This window comes from Lissotriton vulgaris, unplaced genomic scaffold, assembly GCF_964263255.1.
Source record: "Lissotriton vulgaris unplaced genomic scaffold, aLisVul1.2 SCAFFOLD_1284, whole genome shotgun sequence".
Taxonomy (NCBI): Eukaryota; Metazoa; Chordata; class Amphibia; order Caudata; family Salamandridae; genus Lissotriton; species Lissotriton vulgaris.
In genome coordinates this window covers 404,907-421,183 of record NW_028253053.1, presented here as the reverse complement: position 1 = coordinate 421,183, position 16,277 = coordinate 404,907, and the positions used below count along the sequence as shown (strand labels likewise).

The window sequence follows — 16,277 nt, the reverse complement described above, 5'->3', positions numbered from 1 at the left end:
TGGATGGATGGATGGATGGATGGATGGATGGATAGTGAGGGCCATAGATGGATGGATGGATAGTGAGGGCCATAGATGGATGGATGGATAGTGAGGGCCATAGATGGATGGATGGATAGTGAGGGCCATGGATGGATGGATGGATAGATAGTGAGGGCCATGGATGGATGGATAGATAGTGAGGGCCATGGATGGATGGATGGATAGATAGTGAGGGCCATGGATGGATTGATAGATAGTGAGGGCCATGGATGGATGGATGGATGGATGGATGGATGGATAGTGAGGGCCATGGATGGATTGATAGATAGTGAGGGCCATGGATGGATGGATGGATGGATAGTGAGGGCCATGGATGGATTGATAGATAGTGAGGGCCATGGATGGATTGATAGATAGTGAGGGCCATGGATGGATTGATAGATAGTGAGGGCCATGGATGGATGGATAGATAGTGAGGGCCATAGATGGATGGATGGATAGTGAGGGCCATAGATGGATGGATGGATAGTGAGGGCCATAGATGGATGGATAGATAGTGAGGGCCATAGATGGATGGATAGATATATGGTTGTGTGTGTGTGGGGGTTGTGTGTGAGCGGGGTTGTGTGTGGGTGTGTTTGGGGGTTGTGTGTGTGGGGGGGTTGTGTGTGTGGGGGGGGGGTTGTGTGTGTGGGGGGGGTTGTGTGTGTGGGGGGGGGTTGTGTGTGGGGGGTTGTGTCGGTGGGTGTGTGTGTGGGGTTGTGTGTGTGGGGGGGGTTGTGTGTGGGGGGGTTGTGTGTGGGTGAGGTGGGGTTGTGTGGGTGCGTATGGGGGTTTGTGTGTGGGGGGGTTGTGTGTGTGTGGGGAGGTTGTGTGTGGGGAGGTTGTGTGTGGGGTTGTGTGGGTGTGGGGGGGTTTGGGTGTTTGTGGTTGTGTGGGGGGGTTGTGTGTGGGGGGGGGGTTGTGTGTGTGGGGGGGTGTGTGGGGGGGGGGTGTGTGGGGGGTTGTGTGTGTGGGGGGGGTTGTGTGTGGGGGGGGTTGTGTGTGGGGGGTGTGGGGGGGTTGCGTGTGTGGGGGTGTGTGTGGGGGGGTTGTGTGTGTGGGGGTGTGTGTGGGGGGGTTGTGTGTGTGGGGGGGTGTATGGGGTGTGTGTGGGGGGGCTGCGTGTGTGTGGGGTGTGTGTGTGTGGGGGGGTTGGTTTTGTGTGCAGGTTGTGTGTGTGGTTGAGTGTGGAGTGTGGTTGAGTGTGTTTGTGGTTGTGTGTGGGGCGGGTTGCGTGTGTTTGGGGTTGTATGTGTGTGGGGTTGTGTGTGTGTGAGCCTGTGTGTCGGGGGTTGTGTGTGTGTGTGGGGTGGTGTGTGGGGTGTGTGTGTGCGGGGTGGGGGGTTGGGTGTGAGTGGTTGCTTGTGTGGGTTAGGGGTTGTGCGTCGAGTTGTGTGTGGGGTGGGGGTGTGGTGTGTGGGGGGTTATGTGTGTGGGGGGTTATGTGTGTGGGGGGTTGTGTGTGTGGGGATGTGTGGGGGGTTGTGTGTGTGGGGTCTGGGTGTGTGTGTGGGGTCTGGGTGTGTGTGGGGGGTCTGGGTGTGTGTGTGGGGGGTCTGGGTGTGTGTGTGGGGGGTTGTGTGCGTGTGTGGGTGGGTGTGGGGGGGTTGTATGTGTGGGGTGTGTGTGTGGGGGGTTGTGTGGGGGGTGCGGGTACGAACACACAAGTACTCTATAACTAGCACATTGACCCATTGCGAGGGAGCGCAGAATGGTAGATGTGCTGTCCGTGGAATCACACTGAAAACAAAGAAAAAAAATAAAACTGCAGATTTGCTCTAGTAGGACTAGTGCACAAGTGTTGTCAGTGGAATCACACTGAAAAGAAAGAGAAGGAATGAGAGACTTGGAGATAAACAAGCAGGAAGCAGAGCCTGACAATGTATTTTACCCGTGTATTATGGAGTGAATGTATGTTGTTCCAGTAGTGAGGTTAAGAGACCACCAGAAAGAAATGTACTCTTTACAAGCATATGAATTAGATCTTATTTCAAGTTTTGGTTGAAGGGGCTCTGGCATGGAATAAACATCACTCAGTTGCTGTAACACATCATGCAGTATAGCCCACAACTTAGGTCTGACAACCAGCAACTTCATAAGCAGAATACTTCAATAATAGTTACATGAACCCACACATTAAACTTGCCAGAGCATAATAAAAACAGAACTATACTTTAATGTAAATTGTTCTATGCAACTTGCATCCAAGCGACAGCCAAACTTCGGATCTAAAATCACAAACTATCCACTGAAGAGGCATGGATGTCTGAAAAGTCTTGAATAAAGATAAATAAAAAAGACCTGCATGACAAGATGTTTCAAACTGCAGCAACACCAGGCAAGGGCATCTGCGCTTTTATAAATCCTGATTCATTTGATTGATTAACCGTGGGAGTCTAACTGCCTCCAAAGTCTTCTAAGTGATTTTTGGCACCAGAGTGCTGTGTGCATGGGAAAGTGAACACTTTGGGGGTCGCTGCTAGAAATACCACTGGGAGAAACGTAATAATGGGCTGCACTGTTACCAGTGAGAAGGCAAACAATGTCACGCAAATAGAGACATGCCATCTACCCTTGTGATGGAGGCAGAGAGTGCAAGCAGGCCCCACCAGAGATCACATGCACTCAATAGCTGATTAAGCAACGTGTGTATGCGAACTCCCCTGAGCCAATGCAAGAAAGGGCTGTTTGGGGGGCCCTCTGTGAAGCCGGACAGGCCAGTTAAAAGTACCGAATGTGACCAGGATGAACACAGCATGGATTTTTTAAACAATTTGCTGCGTGATTTATAAAACATCACTCTAGTACAGCCTGTTGCTGGATGCAAGGTTGGAAATGGATACTCGATAGCAAACAGTTTTGGCAACGATAAGCCAGGGCTGTTAGTGACTGCGGGGAGTGAGCCACAGAAAGAACAAGGGGTTGGCAGTCTGGAGAGAGGCACAGAGATCGAGACCATTACATGTAGGAAGTAAAAGCGAAAATAAATTGTTAAAGGCAGACAGAGAAGCAAATGCAGGGTTGAAACAGGGAGAAAGGCAGGTGAAAAGGTTGTGGGCAATTAGACAAAAGAGATTAGAAAAGAAAATAAAGTGGGAAAATTCTGGGGGTAGAGTGGGTAGAGAAGCATAGGTGTAGGAGAAAGAGAAAAGAAAATAGCAGAGGTGAGGCTGGTGACTTGGATATACATAGAAAGAGAAAGATGGACAGAAGGGAATAAAGTGGAAGGAAGAAATGAGGGTTGACAGCAGAAAACCACAGAAGTGGAGCTAGTGGGAGAGAAAAGGAGATAAGGAGAGAGGTGAGAAAGGCTCAATAGACAGGACAAACGGCAGGGGGGGGGCGGGAGGCGGGGAGCGGATCTCTTTGAAGTAGCTCATGGCCCCGCGGTCGTGATAAGGGAAAGCAATTAGGGGGGAGGTGGGAGGGAGGCTGATGGCTTTGATGTGTGAAGCAGGCAGGCGGCTCGGGAAGCAAATGGAGAGTGCGTGCACGGACACACATGCACTCGGCAAAATCCGCCTTGTTTTAGATTTCTGGTTTGACGGTAATAGGTCTCTCTACGAGACCTAAAGACGAACACCTTTGAATGCTTTCTAAACAGAGAGAGTGTGAGTTGTATCTGTATGTACGTAAAAATTCTTTGTGAAATCCGACAGACACCTCACCATACCCGACTGAAAGCCACTGTACCCAGCTAATTACCGGAAAATACATTTATTAGGGTGGCGTAACACCCCAAACACCCCTTTAAGCTACGCCCCTATATCTATTTCTACCACAAGGTTTGCCTTCAAAGATGTAGAAACATCAAAATAGCAAATGAGGCCACTCCCTAAAGCAGTGTGTGTTGTGTCTATTTGCCAAGCGACACTGTGTGAGAGCTGTAAAATGCAAATGCCCCCTCCCCTCCCCACACGCACGCACACACTCACCCACCCACCCACTCTCGCTCCGTCTCAATAACCATAGTTGTCACTTGGGGTAAACATTGACTGTCTATCCTATTCATTTGTATTTAAAACCCTATTCACTTGAATTTAGAACAATGTTGCCACCCACTGGACAGTTTTTAAATAACAAGGTGCACGGCATTAGTATTATGAATGCACACCGCCAGTACTTAACATGGAAACGTAGAAGTGCTGGTACTCACAGAGTACATGTTTGCCCCCTGAGAAGTGCTGGTATTCTCATTAAGTGTACTACAGGAGTGCTGAGAAGTGTAGGTGCTCGTCCTTTCAACTTAAAATAGCACAGGTACTCAGTAACGGTCAATTTAAAGCACTGCACCCACCCATAATAGATAGCTAGGGCTATAAAAGTATACAATCTTATCAAAATATAAAATTAGTGGTATTATGCGGTATGCTTTACAAAGAGTCCGTCCACGCTGTGAAGTGAAATTACTTAAAACGCGTTCTTGCACGCTTCTTATTCAGCCAATGGATAATAGAAAGTATGTATCTGTGCGCTCCTACTGCACACATTAAGTGTTTACATTTTGCAACATCCTTCATTATTGTACAATTTTCTAGCTACATTTCGATCTCCCCCTTTACTGTAGCAATGCATCATAAAAGGCTTTTTTTAAATTTGCTTTTTAACACTCCTTGAGAGTGCATGTTTTTTCTAGCTTTCTCTCCCATTTCCTGCTATCAATCATTGTTATACCTTTGTGTTTAAAATTCGTCAATGCCGACGTGAAGTCGGTATACTCATTTTAGAGTTCAGACCTGTTGCCTATGTCCGTGTTCGTTATCTGCCTGGTTTGAGGGGGCAGTGGTAACATTGCAGCATGCTATGAAAGCTGCTAATATTGTAAAGTGGCGTGTGGCTAATGCTGTTAGATGCATGCAAGCTTCAAGTGTTCGAACCCGTGCACTTAAAGGCACTTGTTCCTGGGGCCGCGCCAGCTTGCTGCAGCCTAAACTTTACTGTTCCGACTGATAATTGTATGCTGATACTAGGAGGCTCATGGATGTGCTGCTCTTAAACCCAAACGTAGCATAATTGCATCGTATGCTGTCCTCAGTAAGGTGTTGGTAGTATCCAGTTGTTGCTGCTGAATTGACTGACCCTCAGAACCTGGAATTCATTGCCTGTATTCGAATTCACGACCTGCCACGTGTTTCAAGTGATAACTTTCAACTCACTGAGCTCTAATAGCTAGGATCATACTGCAGCAGGATAGAATGAAAAAATAGGATAACCTGCGCTGCCTCCGATGCTCTACCGTAAACACTGAGCAGCCTATATTCGTAAAGAAACTCTGATAAAGACTAATATATTGTTTTTTAAACTCTGTTGAAGAGCCGCTGGAACCAGTCTATGCGCCCATCAGAACAAGCATTGGCTTGGCCAATAGATCTGGTGTTGACCATATGCCTTTTGGGTTTGTCAATGCTTGTTTTTTGAAAATTTTATTGTTGCGGAAGATTCTGGGCATTCTTGAATCGAAACACACATTCCTATATTAGACCGTGGCACTTAAAGGAAAAACTTTGTGTGTTGATGTGCTCCTTGTAACAGGGTAGAATGCCACCACTTAAAGTGAATTTAGGCAGTGTTTCAAATGGGATGAACCGTTGCTCCATACTTTACCCTGTAATGGGCGGCATAAAATGTAAAGGACACAGTAACAGGCCAATGATTGAAGATGGCTGGCTGAAAGCCCCTATATATAATGCTTAATGTGAGCTGGTGGTAGCCGGTGGGGTGCTCCGGCATTTAATTTTTGGAGATCAGTACTTATTTCCTGCATCATATGTTTACAGAGTGCAAGAGAGTCAAAACATACAGATTCGTGAAACAGAGGAGGAGAAACTCTGCAAAACCCTTACAAAAAGGAGAAAGCAGGAACCTGCATGAGTGAGAAAAAGGGGCCGTGAGTGTCTGGTAGTGGAATAAGGACTACTAGTCTTGGTATTGGGCAATCAATGTTTAATTGCACCAGCTGCTGGCTTCACTCTTTCTTTCACAAATGAAAATTATTCCTAACTATTATGTAGGAAAGATTCAATTCTATGAAGGACATGGAGGCGAGGATTATGCTTTAGCTCCCTTCACTTTTTATTACAGCAGCCATTTCAAAGCACATTTAATAACTTGAAAGAACGAGAAAACTCTCATCCCATGATTCCCTGGGAATGGTATCAAGAAACAGCCAATCACATAACATTGGAAGTCCATTATAACAACCAATCAGACTCCTCTTGCATCTGTATGTTCCCTTACTTTCTGTTGAGCCCCCCCTCCCCTTTCGTCACGCGAGTCGGGCCTTAAGTTCTTCTTCACTGGTCCTACTTGCCACCATCCGATGATGTAATCAGAGAAGAAGGAAACAATATGGAACCTTTCTTTTATATAGGAAAACAAATGCAGCTTTCACACAATGAACCAAGTTACCAGGCGCGTTCAAGACTTTAGTACATAGCATTTATACATCCTGAACGTGTTTACTCTCTAAGGAGGGATCCCTGTTGAGAAGAAGAATCCCTTCTCACCGGCTGGGATAATCCTCACCTCCGTGTCCTTAATAGAATTGAAACTTTCCTAAACAATAGTTAGGAATAATTTTCATTCTATGTCAGGACCAGAGACGAGGATTATGATGGTTTAAAGCTTGCTCACTTCCAACTGAGCCATATCCAGCACCGGCTTGAAGTAAAACCTCTCAAAAGTAGAGTCTGAGGACCAATCCGCTGTGTTCGTAATGTCCTCCAATCTTTCCACAAGTGAAAAGTCCTTGGAAGCCATGGCTCCTCTAGCACCCCAAGACGGACACCCAGCGTACCCACCGTGCAGTAGTAGGGAAAGACACTTCCTTAAACGGCTTCTTGATACTAATGAACAATTGTTGTTCACCCGAATTTTGTCAGACATTTCTTAGTAAGCCTTAACATACTGCACAGCATACAACTTAGAGGAATCTGAGAAGGCAGGGTGCATGATGGTTATTGTATGTGACTTTGTTCTTCTACAAACAGTGAAGGCCACCTCAATGGGGGAAAAAATCCTGCCTTATATATCCAGAGACCGGACCTCCGACACCTATCTACGGGAAATGAGACAAAATAGCATTGCTAGCTTGGTGGGCTGTGAATTCTGGGATAAGTAATTGTTAGGTTGCCAGGACAAAAACAAATGTATTACTCTATTAACATCCCTTAAGGCTGAGTTTCTCGGAGCCGTAGGGAGAGATTAGCGCATTCCTCTCAAAAGTCTGCAAACAAGAGGGTATTCCCCAGTTGGAACGCCCTCCAATTGATTATGGCGGCTGAAATGGCAGACCGGAAGGTGTTAATGGATCGATAGGCTAAGCCTTCAGGCGCTAGACAAGCCAAGAAATTCAACACCTGGACTACATCAGCTTCCACAGGATCCAAACTCTGTTGCAAACAGTGTCCCTCGAGTCCAGGCTGATTTGTACCTCCTGATGGTGCTGTCTGCCCATGGCTTGGATATGAGTTCCTCAGCTTGTTGCGAAAGGCCTAGGAGTGACCACTGTCACCTGTAATCCTCTAAGCCATTAGGGTCAGGGTACCTTCTAGTACTAACTGGTAAGGCAGTTAATCCGGATTGAGAAAGAGGTGAGGGAGCAGGGTGAGTCGGATTGGAGAATCCCATGAAAGTTCCAGAAGAACTGGAAACCAGACTTTAGATCTCCACACTGCTGCCTTTGAAACTGTGTCGAAGCACGTGTGATCATTGCGAACGAGGGAAAGGCATCTGCCACCATGGCTTCAGGGTCTGGTCTCCAGCTGAAAAATCTGGAAAGCTGCTGATCCAACCGGAGACTAACACGTCCACTGAGAATGGGCCCCACTTGTTCTGCAAATACTCTGGGATGTAACTTCCACAGGCTGGAATCCAGAAAGTGCAGAGTGCCAATCCGACACCTGATTTGCTTGGACCAGGAGATATTCTGATGTCACCGAGACCTGACGGGCCAGACAAAATTGGCAATAATTGGTCGCGAGGTCTGAGAGAATCCTGGAGCGCGTGCCCCCCAGGTGTTTGATGTATCAAACTGACGAGACGTCCATCTTCAGAAGGACACAAGATTAGGCCCTGTCCTTCATCCAACAGTTGATTGTGAAAGAACCCGTCAGAAGCTTCAAGCAGTTGATTTGCAAGGACTGTTCTGTAGGGGACCGCAGACCCCCTGTAGCAAACTTGCCACAACGTGCACCCGTAAGGGACCTGCTGGCTTACTACTCTATGATAAGGTCTGGGGCTGAGCCAAAAATCGTACTCCCATTCCACGCTTCCATGTGTGCGAGCCACCAGGAGATTTCCTCCAGTACATCATCCGTGAGGGCAACTGTTTTGTGAATAGGTAAGGCCCTTGTAAAGATGGGAAGCTTTGAGTGGTTGTAAGGCGCAATAGTGCAAAGGGCCTAGAAAGATGGCTTGAATCGAAGAGGACAGGAGCCCTACCAGACAGGCAATTTGACGCAAAGAAGTTCGTAGTCTCGATAGAGTGCGCCTTAACTCATGTCTTATCTTGTCATCTTCCGAGATGGTACACTATGAGTAGAGGTAGTGGAGTCTAGTGTAAACCCCAAGAAAGTTACTGTCTGAAAGTTACTGTCTGAGAGGGCACCAGGAGGGAGTTTGGTTTGTTGATCACAAAACCCAGGCTTTCCATGAGATCCACTGCAACCTGCAGCTGGAGAGACAATCGATGGGGACATTGGGCCATGAAAAGTATATAGTCTAAACAATGAGGCGGATCCCCTGCGCTCAAAGGTGTTCCACCATAGGTCTGAGGCCCTTGGTGAAACACCAAGGGGCGGAGGAGAGTCTGGAGGGCAGACTTGGAAACCCGAAAGGTTGCTGGCACCACACAAACTGAAGGAACCGCCTGTGTGAAGAGAACATTGTAACTAACCGCCAGGTAGGCGTCTTTGAGGTCCGGACGAGCCATCTAGTTGGCCGGACGAAGCATATCTCGAAGATGATGGATGCCCTCCATCTTGAAATGTCTGTATACCAGACATTTGAATTCTCCAAGATTTGTAATGGGTTGCCAACCCACTCCAATAAGAACAGGTTAAGAAAACCGCTGGAGTGGATGTTTGTTGGGTGAATAGCCTACTTGTCCACCAAGGCGAAAACCTCTTTCTATCAGAGCCACCTCTTCTGTAGAGAACTGAATTGGCTGGATTCTGTTCGGTTGAAAATGGGTTCCATAAAATTCTATCTGGAACCCTCAAATTGTCTGCAGAACCCAAGCATTTGACATTATTCCCTCCCAATCGTGGGTGAAACAGGACAGTCTGTCCCAGACTTTTACCAAAGAAGAAAGGTGAACACACACAGGAATTGGTCTGGTTCGACTGTCCTCTGGAGCCTCTGCCTTTGAAGCACTGGCCTCTTGTTGGGTAAAAGTTTGCAAAGAGGCATTGATCTGAGAAATATCCTCACTTGAAGCCTTGCCCTCAGGAGAAGGTTTGGGGTGTAGTGCCAAACCTACCACGGCCGGACCCTTGGCAATTCCGGGGGAAGAAGACCCTTTTCATGGAGGACTGGGCCTTGTCCATGGCAGTGAACATATTCACAAACTTGCCCAGTTATTTTATGAACGGTTCCCAAAAAGTCCCCCCTGTGCTGTCGCACCAGCCTCTGAAGTAGAGAGGTCCCCAAGCTTTGGGTCCACCTTGATAGATAAAGACCGGCGACGTTCTGCAGACAGTGCACAGCTGGCGTTACCCAAAAAGATAACTGAACTCTGCGCCCATCCGTAAAGCGTCTCCAGTGATGTCCGGGAGTCCGAAGTCTTGGCATCCTCTGCCATGTCCAGGGTTTTGGTAAATGGGCCCACAATATCCAATAGCTTCTCCTGGCCATACCCTCCAGGACCGGTCTATACCCTTTTTTGGATCCTTTGCAAATTTCACCAGGAAAGTGGGTATCCTGAGGTCAATTTCGAGGGTTAAGGCTACTTGTCCTTCTAGACTAGGGCAGGGGCACTCAGCCTGCAGGAAGCTACAAGCCTCCTTTTCTAGCGGTTTGTGGAGGCAGTTGGCCACGTATTGTGCCACCTTGACGCAGGCGGACCCAGTCTGCAGACCATGGGTGAAGAATTTGATCAGCATACCTGATCCTGCCTTGGCATGAGGCGCTTCACTGGGTGGGGGGTTTGGGCGCCACAGGTCTAAAGGAACCCGCTTCCTCATCTGAGGGGGACTCTTCCTCTTGGGGTCAGGGGAGGGTAATGCAGATTTATCCTGCGGTGTGTCCAAATGGGGGTCGTGGGGCTGGTGTGTTCTGGGCCAAGAAGGCCTACTTAAGCTAGGCAAACAGTGTCTGTCAACTCCCTCCTCCCTAGGTCTCTTCACTGGCTGTGCACCCGCAACTGAGGGGGGGTTAGAGTAGGAGGGCCTCTGAGTCTCTGATGCTGCTTGGGGCCTATTCAATCGCAACCAGCTGCTCAAGGCGCTCTTCCATGGGGCCCATAGCCTCACCTACCACTCAGTAGATGGAGGCATCAACTGCATTGTAAAAATCATCATCCGAAGGTAGGCATGCCAAGGGATCCTCATAGGTGTCACCTGAGTCCTTCATGTGGAAGGGTATCACCCTGATGGGCACTGAGTAGTCTGAGGCAAGCTAGAGGCTACTCCTGTGAGACAGTCCCCACTAGAACCTTAAGGGCAGTCTAGAGACCAGGCGATTGGAGCTGTGGGTCCAGGTAGTAATTTTGCATAGGCAGAGCTGCACTGGAGGGGTCCAGGCCCCAGGTACACTCACTCCTGGTAAATTATGTGGGGCACAAGGTCTGGGAGCGTGTTCCATTTTGTGTTATTGACCAGTACAGACCCCATTGGGGCATCGTGTGAGGAAATACAGACCCTGGAAAGGGCATCCGCCAGCACTGACGACCAAGGAAAAGGGTGGCCAGTGCAGAACCCCAACTCGTTCTCCAGACCAGCAAGGCTCCTCCTGTGACAAAAGGCTTCCCCGGCGCATGACTCAGATTCTGACAGGAATTAAATTGATCGGAGGGCAGAGGACCACTCAGCGGAGCTGCAACACAAATATCAGCCGCGAAGGAGCGCAGAGCGTTCCCACAGCCGTTTCACCTGCGAAATAAATAACCAATATTAGGCACAATACAGTATAAACCGTAAACGTACAGCCACAGGAAAATGCTCGCTGACACAAGAAAAGCAAGGAGACCAGGGAAAAATGACTTATCTTGTGGCTGCGAGCAGCGAAGAAAGATGGGGCTCAACAGAAAGGAAGGACTTTTACAGATGCAAGAGGAGCCTGATTAAGTGTTATAATGGACTTCCAATGTTATGTAATTGGCTGTTTCTCGATATCATTCCCAGGGAATCAAAGGACTGGTAGTTTCGTTTTTTCCCAGTTATTAAATGTGTTTTAAAATGGCTACTGTACTAAAAAGCTAAGAGTTAAAGCATAATCCTTGCCTCCTGACATCGAATTAAGCACTGCCTATAAGTATGTATGTTATACATATAATTTCAGTAAAAGCAAGCTTTCAGTGCCAGTCATTCAAATGACCTTCTAACTGCACATAGATGGGCGGCCGCCCCACCCTCTAGTACACTGCCTCTTAAGAACATTATGAAGTCTTCAATAAATACTGGAAAAACGCATCATCTGTTCATGCAGGATCAGAAAAGGTGTGTGATTGGATAAGCAGTGCTGCAGAGCAAGTGTAAATGAGTTCTAATAACCACTAGAGATGTGCCCCAACCTGACACCGCACCACAATATTTCTACAAGCAATTAACACAAATTATAGGATTGAGGGCAAGGCCTGAACTCCAGACGAAGTCTATTTTTCGATCTAACCTTGCTAGGCATTTGTTTGCCTAGCCACGAGAAAAGAGCCATTAAATAGCCTCCTGTAGATGTGATTGGTGTAGCCAAGTTAAGAAACAAAACTGAAGATGATGGGTAGGCCCTCAAAAATATTACCTGACTGATTCAGGCACAGTTGTTGGTCCAAATTGGCTATCCTGAATGTTGAGACACAAACATATGTTGGAAGAATTGTTGATCAACCTTTATTATGAATGAAGGCAAGATCACATGAACCAATAATAACCAATCTTTATTGGACTTAATTAGCTGTTGTTACTTAGAAAGTTCTAAAGTGTTCCAAGATATTTCTTAGTGATAGAAGTGTGTTTTTCAAGTAGGCAAGTGACTTAATAAAGAATATCATGATGGAGAACCCTTTATTACTGGTACGTTAATCTGTATGTCTGAGATTGACACGTGTTAATTGTAATATTTATGCAACTGAGAATATACAAATGTGACATTAAAATACGTTTGTATTTATACTGTATGTTATTGACCATACTTACTCCTTTTGTGTATGTAGCCGCTGACAATGCAAACCAGCTAATTGTACTAAGGGCGCACTGTATACATTCTATAATATGTTCTGCACTGCAGTTTGTTTCTCTGTGTATTTGACTTGGAAACTTTAATTTAAAAAAAAGTTTGCGTTATTGTCCGTTAATGTTTTGATAACAGAATGCCGAGCTATTGTAATTGAGATTGCTGTTTAGTTGGTAGCTGTTTACTTACAAAGTTTATTTTCTGTTTAAAGAGCTGCTGTAGTGAAGCAGAGGCGCAGCAAGCAGGACGGAGGCAGAGTCCACCTCAGCCCATTCAGTGTGAGCTTCCCACGGTACCTGTTCAGATAGGAGCCAATTTCCTAAAAGGAATTTCTTTTAACGAGTCTGCAACAGAAAACCTAAAACTCAAAACGGTAATGTATTTTTTTGTTGTTGTCTCTTTCATGTAGGGTAGAAGTTGTCTTGGTTGTGCTCCATTTTCTTCCAAGAAATTCATAAAAGAAATATGCAAGTGTTGTTAAAAAGGCAATATTTGGAGAGTTAGAAAATAATGTGCAGATTTGTAACACGGCTTCTTGCTAAGATTCCATCATAGAGCTAGTAGTGCAGAGAATGAGTACACATCTAGATTTAGTCTACAAAGGGTCTGTGATAAACTGCAGGTAAAACAATCTGGAAGGTGAATATATAGATTTATTAATAAAGTAACTCCATTTCAAGTCTGGCTAGAGTCGGGTTTAGTTGTGTACCAGAACTGATGTGAAAGGAAAAACAAAATACAGAGTGGTGATTTTTTTTTTCTTGCAGTTTTAAAGGTGTATTATGTTTTTAAATTATTAATGAGCAGACTAAAAAAAATAATCGCTCTCTGCAGTTCCACTATGGAGCGTCCGCGACACATGCTAGCCCCAGCAAAGGTGAGGCATTTGACACTGTTTTTTTTGTGACTACGTCACTGGATATTTTCCCTCTAAAGGCACCGGATGTCAGTCGCACCCCAACCTATGGGAATTACTTTAGATGCAACCTGGTGAATGCCTAGATAATTAGAAGGATGATGGGTAATATGAAGTGCCACAAAATAGTGCTCACCTGATTACAGTTTTACCACATGTGATATTGTGTAATAATTGGCATCCTCTCACACACAGTTATGTATCCTACTCCGGTTTGTGATAGTTAATACAATATTAGTGTTGTGATCCTTAAGAGACTTTACCCTTGCAGGCCTCATAGTCATTTTAGTATTCTTATTACTCCAAGAGCACTTTCAGGGAGGAGCTTATAGCACGTTTCAACATGGCAACAGGTTATGCACATTTTTCGCTTTTCATAATAGCTAAAAACAATAGGAGTTGAATGATAAGACTATTGTTCAATTAGGTGCTTGAGAGTAGAGCAGAAACATGTTGACTGATTAGTTGCAACGTGTCCTAATAACGCATGTCTCTTTATTTTTAACCTTGTGATAGTAAGGCATTATGAAAGATTTTTGCATCCCCCTTGTACACAGTTTAAACAGTTAGACTCTTGAAGAGAGGAATATTGATATTGCCTTATTAGTCACAAAAAATTGCAACATAAAGAGATTTAAGGTACTCGCACACTAATCTCCTCACAAACACAGCTGAAGGGGAACTTGCTTGTTACCTTTATTGCTGGTGAGGATTCACTCTAGCCATGAAGCTTATGTTCGAGGCATATGAGTTGAGGATCACACACTATGCATTAGATCGCCATCTGGTGTTGGGCTCGGATACTTGCACCTTGTTGTTGTCTTGGAATAAGTCTTTGTAGTCACAAAGGTGACTCCTCCCTTGGACGATAGTGCACATGGGCATCGACTCAATCCTTAGATTGATTTTTCCACCATTGGGTTCAGATGCAACTTCTGCGCTCCGGTTAGAAACTTTAAAATTAAGTTTTTTTGACGCGCAAAACTTACTTAAACTCGTCGGATTCACTTCAAAGACAAAGTTCTTGATACGCCTTTCGTCGACCCTTTTCCAGTCCTCGACGTGGGCCGCCGGGCCTTTCGACACCGTAAGGCCTACGGTTCATGGAAAGGACACCGTTCAAAAAATGCCACCAGTGTTGCAAAGTTTCCAAACAGTGACCATCATAAGGTCTGCAACCTGTGCCTCTCTCCAGAACACGACGAGTCCAGCTGTCCAGCCTGTTTTTCCTTTCGGTTGAAAAAGACTATTCGAGATATTCTGGCTCGACGACACATCATGGCGCAGAGATCAGCTCCGGAACCAGAGGACATCTTTAATGAAGTCCGAGATGTCCCAGAAGAAGATTCCGAAGATCTCGAAATCCTGTCAGAGGCAGATGACGCTGACAACCCCATCACTCCTGGGCAATGAGTGAGTACTACTCCCTCTACCCCAACCCCACCACCAAAACAAAAGGCACTGGTCAAGACTTCGCCTGCTGGCCCCAGTCCCGACCAAAAGCACACTTCTGAAGCTCCGCCTCTGTGCCCGGCTCCGAAGAAGAAAAACAAGCCTTCTGGTAGCTCGGGACCGAGCAAATAGCATATAGTAGTCCCACTGGTGCCTTCTGCACCAAAGGAACACTCGGCTCAAAAATTGGGTCCGACTACTTCCACATCAAAAGATTAACTGGCCCGAACCACCTCCAGGCCCATAGAAAAACCGGCGTTTAGCATTTCTAATCCTAAAGATCACGCCTCTGCTCCGAAAACAAAACCGAAACCTTTGGAATCGAAAAACAAGCCTAAGGATTCTACCACGCCTCCTAAGGTGTAGTGTAGTTCCTATGTTCCCAATAGGATCTGCGCATTGGAATAATATATCCTATAGATGTGACATAGGACTTGTGTCTACTAGGTCGCTATCTAATATATTAGACTTAATTGTGAGTGCCAGCTAGCTCAGAGGTCACTAGAAACTTTCTCGAGGTAACAAGAAGTTTTTATTTCTGGGAGTGTGGATTTTTGTAGCTACTCAAAGCACAGTTTTCCTACACTGTCCGTTATTATCCCTGGATGTTGTCTCTGGATATATCTTAGATCTGGCCGAGTTACTGTAAACACTTGTGTCTTGTTCAGGAATCTATCTTGACAGTCATTTGTGTCTGTGGGCCAGAGTAACCATTTTTTCCATTCAGGATTAGTTCTGTTTTGTTGTAAAATATAATTTATGTCTACCTTCTCATCTGTAGTTCTATTACTATCAGGTGTGGGCTTCGGTATGGATGGTTTGTTTACATCTTTTATCTTAGCCAGGCTAAGACAAAATGTCTGAACAGTTTCATTTGTTCTGGGATGATGCAGGCTCTGAATAATGCTTCTAAACCTTGTACCTGCCAATCTTTTGTGCCCCAGACAGTTTTTGTCTCAATGTTGTCTTGCCAAAAGTCAATGCCTAATGTCGACAATTGCAAAAACACACAGTGCCCACACCACAATTACTCCATCAATGTTTTAAAAGGGTAAGAAACCAATTTATTGTAACCACCCTTAGACTGCATTATTCTGTCTATTATTTTATACTTTTTGTATTTTCAAAAAATCGTAACAGAACAAAGGACAATAAGTTCAAATATTTACAGGACTAAATACACTTTGTACATACATCAAAGACAAACATTATTTACACAATAAAGAACATTTCTGCATCAAGCATTACAAAAAATTATAATTACTTCACAAACAACAATTATTATAATCAAAACATGAGAAAAACTAAGTGTAAGGTGCAATATAAGCAACTTAATGACTTATAAGCACTTGAATACTGGACCAGCCGGTTCTAGTATCTTAAAGATGGCAATTTATTCCACCCAAACAAAACTGTTGACAATTGAGCATAAAAGGCAGCAGAATACATTTATTTGGTATTTGTTAACATACTTTTCAGGCCGTTTTATTAACATTTT

The 16,277-nt window shown here is 45.5% G+C and overlaps 1 protein-coding gene across 1 annotated transcript in view; it reads left to right on the top strand.

Moving 5' to 3' along the window:
* The window catches only part of GARRE1 (granule associated Rac and RHOG effector 1), a 553,275-nt gene that overhangs the window by 191,735 nt on the left and 345,263 nt on the right, over positions 1-16,277 (top strand). The window contains exon 5 of the mRNA XM_086951262.1: positions 12,623-12,784. Within this exon, the coding sequence (XP_086807388.1) occupies positions 12,623-12,784 (162 nt within the window). The remainder of the gene's footprint in view (positions 1-12,622; positions 12,785-16,277) is intronic.